Raw genomic sequence first — 6,494 nt, 5'->3', positions numbered from 1 at the left:
TCCGATTTCAGAGCCTTCTTTGATGCCAATAACTTAGCTTGCTGGATACGTGAGTTTGCGACAATTTCATTTAGCATTGTCAGACTGCCATCCAGTCCAGCTTCCTGCAGCTTCCCTTTCACGTCGGAAACAAGTTTCTCGACCAGTTTTTGTAATCTATCTTGAAATTGCGCCTTGAGCTTACCGAGTCGCTTGGGCAACTCAGCATTGGTAGGCATAACGGACGGGCAACTTGAAAAAAGATAGAGTAAGAAACGCCAATACAACAGGAGCAGCAGTTGCGGTCACAGATACTCTTATGCTATCTCCAGAGGAATTAAGTACCAACCTGTGAAACGTGGAAGAATGGTTTAGAAAGCGCACACTTGGACCGCAACCGCTGCCGCTTTGATGGCGGTGTCTATCCGGCGGAAGCATTTAAGGCCACAGATTGTCTGGCGCAGGCGCTCTGTACGCGATCCCGTCGCCACGTAGCGGAGCTTGGGCACACCTGAAGGAGCAGCGTTCACACCCACGTGCCGTATGGCGCAGCAAACAGCCTCGCCAGTAGTTGATAGCCCAGGCCTATAGAATTTCTGTGAAACGTGGAAGAATGGTTTAGCAAGCGCACGCTTAGACGGCAACCACTGCCGCTTTGATCAGAGTGCCTTGCTGCTGTACCACCACCACTTCACGATTGCGTATTTGTTCCCACGGATCCTGTAATCATTGATTTTTCAGACATTGCCAAGTTAATTCGCGATTTGAAATTGTCATCCAGCTGGGGTGTTGATAATATCAGCTCAAAGATTTAAAAAAAATACTGAAGCATAGTCATCTATCTTTCTGTCGCAGCTTTTAACACAGTCTCTACAGTGCTCTTAAATTAGAGACAATTGGAAAGTAGGGAAAGTAGTTCCTGTTTCTAAATCTGGCAAGCCCACGTCGCCTCTTAATTAGAGACCTATTTCTTTAACAAGCATACCCTGTTACCTTCTCGAACACGTCATTAATTCTCATCTTATGTCTTTTTTGGCAAACAACTCATTCTTTAGCGAATCTCAGCACGGTTTTTGTAGGTACTATTCCTGCGATACGCAGCTTTTATCGTTTACCACTTGCTTAGCATCAGTTTTAGACAAAGGCTCAGTTGTTGGCAGCGTCTTTCTAGACTTTGCCAAATCGTCTGGTAAAGTAAGCCACCAATTACTTGTTTACAACATGAGCATTCTCAATATTCTCCCTAATATATTAAAATTGATCGACTGCTTGTGTCTTTAATCGCTCACAATAGGTAACGACCAATGACTGTCACTCTAAATTTGGCAAAGTAAGTTCAGGCGTTCCGCAAGAGTCTTTTTTGGGTGACAGTGACAAGGACTTTATTAGAGTGTCCTGAGGAACTTGATTTGGGGGAACCGAAGGCTCCCCGATCAAGTTGGTGGCTCCGCCCACGACGGGACAGGGAGATGGTGACTCTCCGCGACGTTGCGGGCCCTCTGAATGGCCTGTAGTTGGCTTGGGAAATCCGAGCTCTTCAGCAAGACGTCCCACTTGGACTTGTGGTGAAAGTCGGAGCCCACAATCTACGGGCGCAGCCAAAGCATGTGGTCGAAGGAGTAGCACGCGTGACTGCATTTGGAGCACCATTGCGGAAAGTTCGGTTCTATCCAACTAAGCGCTCTCGGGGTGAGGTACGATCTCGTCTGTAAAAGCCTGAAAGTAACAGCCTGAGCCCTGTTCAGTTTCGGGCTGGGGAGAGGGAATTTTCTTCTGCTGTGTCTGTAATGTGACGTAATTTCGTGAAAGGTTATAAGTTTATCTTTGAAGGGGCAATCTTGCGGGAGAGCCAGACCGCTAGCTCGGCCGCGGTTCGTAAATTCACGCGCCAGGGCAGTTGGCCCGCTCGTTAGGGTTGCAACCCACTCGGTTAGTCGCATCGTCCATGTGGGCCGGGAACCATGCTATAGTATGACTTGCTGTTTCTTCTCGCGTAATAATACGAAAGCATCTGTTAACGATTTCGGCTGCGTGTTTACAAACTAGAGCGGACGAGAAAGCCCTGACCGCCGTGCGCGAGTCGGAGAAAATGGACAGCGGGTCTTTGCGGCTTGAAGAGCCAAGGCTATCGCGGTTTCCTCCGCCTCGTTCGCGTGTTTAGCGTAGATTGATGCGGCGCTGATAAGTGTTCCGCGCGCGTCAACGACCGTGATTGCAAACCTGTCTTCGCTGCCATATTTGGCGGCGTCAGCGAAGAATGCATCTGCCCCATAAGGATCGATTTTTGGTCCTCTGCTTTTCTTACTATATATAAATGACCTTCCTGACACTGTTACTTCCAATATAAAGTTATTTGCTGACGACTGTGTTGCTTATCTTGAAATACCTAACGAATCCGACAACTTTGCCTTCCAGTCTGACTTAGACAATAATTCTAGCTGGTGTAGCGAAATGATTCATGACTCTCAATACTAATAAATGTAAGAGTGTGAAATTCTCTCCCCGTTCTAACGCCACTGAATTACTTGCTTATAAAATTGATGGCGCATTATTAGAGCACGTAACCTCCTGTAAGTATCTTGGTGTGCACATGGCAAATGACCTCTCATGGCATACTCACGTTAATTATGTAATTAACAATGGCAATCACCCACTAGGATAACTAAGCGGCAATATTTCTGAAGCAGCAAGCTATTTAATATAATTACTATATCAAACCCAGATTACATCTAAACTCGAGCGTGCGTCTGTTGTCTGGGATCCGCGATTACGTAACTATGCAGAAACGATAGTCTGTTCAGAATCGTTCAGCTCGTTTTATATTATCTAACTATTCCCGTACTGCCAGTGTTTCAATGATGAAATGTACTCTTGGCCTTCCTAACTTGCTCACAAGAAGAAAAATATCTAGCCTATGGCTCTTTTACTCATGCTTTTTTGAACCACTAATTGAAATGCGAACTATTAGCACAACCATATTTGTCATCCCCCACTAATCAGCAGTATAAAGACGACATTCCTTTTTAGCATTCTAGGCTGTTTCAGCATTCACTTATACACAAGACTAGTTCAGAATGGAACCACCTTCCCAGCCCCGTCGCCAGCGTTGAACATGTAAAGTTATTTGAGACCACCGTCGTTGAGCACTTACAATAACCTACGCTTCTATTTGGTAATTCTGTTTCCTGTTATACATGTATAATAGTGTTGCTTACGCTATTGTCTTTGAATATCTCTGTTAGAATAACCTGTTCAGTTAATAATTAGTTTTCTATTTTATTTAATATATAAGAAAGATTTTGTTATTACAATTGGATGAACACAGTTTACGCCCGCCCTCTGTAATGCCTTTTGGGGCCTGAGGGTATTCCAATAAACAATCTTGACCGCTGCACCGCAGGCACCTTTCTCGAAAAACGCAGGCCGTAATAGTGAGACCGTGGCGCCCACAGTGCACGCACTGAATGGCATGCGGTCGACAGACACCACAGGCACGATTGCGGAGACTGCCGCCTGTAGTTTGTGGTCCAGAATGGTTTTATCCACCTCGTGCACGAAACCCGTGCACTGTGACCCGGTCGACGGGGGAAGGGGAGGGTGGCGAGCGACAACTGCAATTCCTGTCAGCCCCGTCGCGGCAGCAAGAAGGTCTTGCAGGCGCCCGGGAGAATCCGCATGCATGGCTACGATGTCCAGGCGCTGGTACACTCGCACCTCCACCACACCGGGAAGTGCAGCGAGCACGTGGGCTATTTTGAGACGAGAGGAGCGGCGAAAGACGCACCCGCTGTGGTAGGATGGCAGAGAGCCGTGCCGGCAATATTGCTGATAGATGTTTTGTTGAATGCCGCCTGGAGCGTGACAGCCGCCGGGAGACCGGTTGTCCCTCGCGTTGGAAGGCGTTGCGAGCGCGAATTGACCATGGTGGAGCCAGCTTCCTAGAGCGGTACGGGAACGGAAGAGTCCTACTCGCTCACCATAGCCGCGTCGCAGGGCTTGGGAAAACCAGGCACAGCGCCGCTGAGGAGAGCAGCGAAGACATCGAGTGGCACGATCAGCAAGGTAGCACGCGCTGCAGAAAAGCTGGGATGTGGGTGGCATGTCGCTAGTCTTTCGTAGAGAAATACCCTCACCAAAGGCTGGCACGACGACTTGCTCTCTTCTTGGAACGACCTCCACACATCCTCGCCGTGGCTTGCGACAACAGCTGCTTGGTTGGTCGTGGCCTCAGCAGCGGGGCGAGGAAGCTGCTTGCAGCGTGCGTCACTGCGTCACTGTGCGTCACTGTCCTGTCACCTTCTAGTTGGCAGCACACCCGGCTAGATGCTGTGTTCGTTTGTACGAGAAACGTTTGGTGGCTCTGCAATCACAACGGGGAAGTGGGCATGTCACGTGGTATTTTTCGTTCTTTATTGTTTCGCGGGCACCTGCAGTACGCCGAAAAATACTAATACCTAATATGTAGAAAGTTAGAAACTGTTTAATTGGACGTTTTGCGAAGCACACTATAACTTTCTAATTGGAATTTTGGCTAACTTCGTTGCTTCAGAAGTTCATTAATTAATCTTGTGCAAATATGAAATTGAGCAGAATACAAAAAATGTGACTTACTCCATGGAACAGTCCGCATCATGCACTAGGTCATCTTAAAGCGCACCGGCATATTTTTAATTCTGGCAAAATTAGCTGGGACACGCTGTTATCACAAAAGTTATCAGACACTTTATTTGCGCTAACTGAAATAGTGAGCATTCTCGACCGGAACAAGGGCCTTTGCAGTAAGATACATAGCAGCACTATACCGTTCTTCACGTTGGTGCCATGAAATGTGCTGTGCTTAAAGGAAAGCGCATTGTTGCTAATGACTCGAGAGCCCCAAGGGTAGCGTTGGCCTGGCGGCCTGGTGCACAGCTGGAAGCATCCGAAGGTCCTGGCAAAGAATGAGTCGACTGCTAACAGAACAACTTGTTTATTTCAGCATCACAAAAGAGTGGCCGGTCAGGTCGATCGAAGTGGAGAAACGGGAGACCACGTTACTCGACGGAAGAAATCGAAGCCTCTCTTGGCGTCCGAGGGCAGCTGCTTTTATACTCTCGTAGTCGAGGGCAAGAAGGAACGACTCCGAAGAGGCGCCCGTGACGGGGGCACACGGATACGTTGTGATAAGAACTGACGTATCCGCCTGGCCGGCGCCGGTCAGACCTCATCGCTTCACAGTTGGGGAGCAGCTCTCCCCGGGTGCCGCGCTCTGTCAAGCGTGGGCACCAACACACACACACACACACACACACACACACACACACACACACACACACACACACACACACACACACACACACACACACACACACACACACACACACACACACACACACACACACACACACACGAAGACACGTGGCATTGAAACATGCCTGGACGCGCTTAGCAGGCGTTGGGACAGCACTGAACTGGCCAAAATTTCCGCCGCTTTGAACGAAGCCCCGACGTCCGTTGCATCCGCGCCGGCTATACCGCACGTCGGAGGTGAAACGTAACAGCATATATAGCTTCTTGCACTTTTGCCGTAGTCATCGTGCACTAATCATCAGTATAAAGTCACCATTCCTTTTTACCACACTAGGCTCGCGCATTGATCGGTCTTTCGGAGCGGGCTGTTAATCGGATGAGCGGTGTACGGATTCATTCTTAGACTTAGTACAATAATTACTGTTATACGTTGATCGCCACAGCGCGCCTCATTTAAGGCAAGTTCTGACAGTTACAGTGAGAAATAGGAGCGTGCGCACATTCCGAATTTCGAATAATACGAAACGAAGTTCACCGCTTTCCGAGAACGAGCCCACTGGACGCATGTGCGGTCACTTGAGGCGAAACTTGCCAAGGTTGACGACTGGGCATGTTGGTATATCATATTAGAGGTTAGATTGCGCAACATCTTGACCAGACACACAGAAGAGAAACACACACCACACCGCTCTGTGGTGTGTGTTTCTCTTCTGTGTGTCTCGTCAGAATGTTGCACAATCCAACCTCTAATACACTTCAGGCGAACATGCCTGCGGGCTCGCGGCGGCAACACTAAGGTACGTAACAGTGGTATGCCGTCGGGGCACTCAGCAAGGGATCGAGTAACGACTTCTAGCGTGAAACTACATGGACCTGCGTTAATGGTGTGCAGCCAACAATCCTCAGAAGAGGCCCATTCGTGGTGGCGCACACGGCAGCTTCCAGCGACGGCCTGTGGCTGGAGGTATCATCACGAATGCAAATAAAGTTTATTAGAATCCTAGTATTGTAGGCGCAACCATCCCCAGGTGAACCAATGGCCTTTCAACAGTGTTGAATAAATATTTCTATATGTGCTCAGACTGAATCAAGAAGGCGGCGAAGAACAATACATTCTCCACAGCAGGTCTGGCGATCTCTTCCAACATGTCAGCAGGTGAAATGAACTTGAAACATAGAAGTCTCATCAAATGGTATATACTATTCACATTGTATCTGATTCCAGA

General features: G+C 48.4%; 1 protein-coding gene across 1 annotated transcript in view; it reads right to left on the bottom strand.

Moving 5' to 3' along the window:
• Positions 1 to 3,456: 3,456 nt before the first annotated feature.
• The window catches only part of LOC135915139 (endothelin-converting enzyme 1-like), a 105,467-nt gene continuing 102,429 nt past the window's right edge, over positions 3,457 to 6,494 (bottom strand). Inside the window, exon 11 of the mRNA XM_070538019.1 lies at positions 3,457 to 4,339. Coding sequence (XP_070394120.1) covers positions 4,109 to 4,339 — 231 coding nt within the window. The 3' untranslated portion in view covers positions 3,457 to 4,108. The remainder of the gene's footprint in view (positions 4,340 to 6,494) is intronic.

Source organism: Dermacentor albipictus, chromosome 4 (assembly GCF_038994185.2).
Source record: "Dermacentor albipictus isolate Rhodes 1998 colony chromosome 4, USDA_Dalb.pri_finalv2, whole genome shotgun sequence".
In the NCBI taxonomy this organism is placed as follows: Eukaryota; Metazoa; Arthropoda; class Arachnida; order Ixodida; family Ixodidae; genus Dermacentor; species Dermacentor albipictus.
The sequence above is the reverse complement of the archived record's forward strand: the minus strand, read 5'-3'. Positions and strand labels throughout refer to the sequence as shown.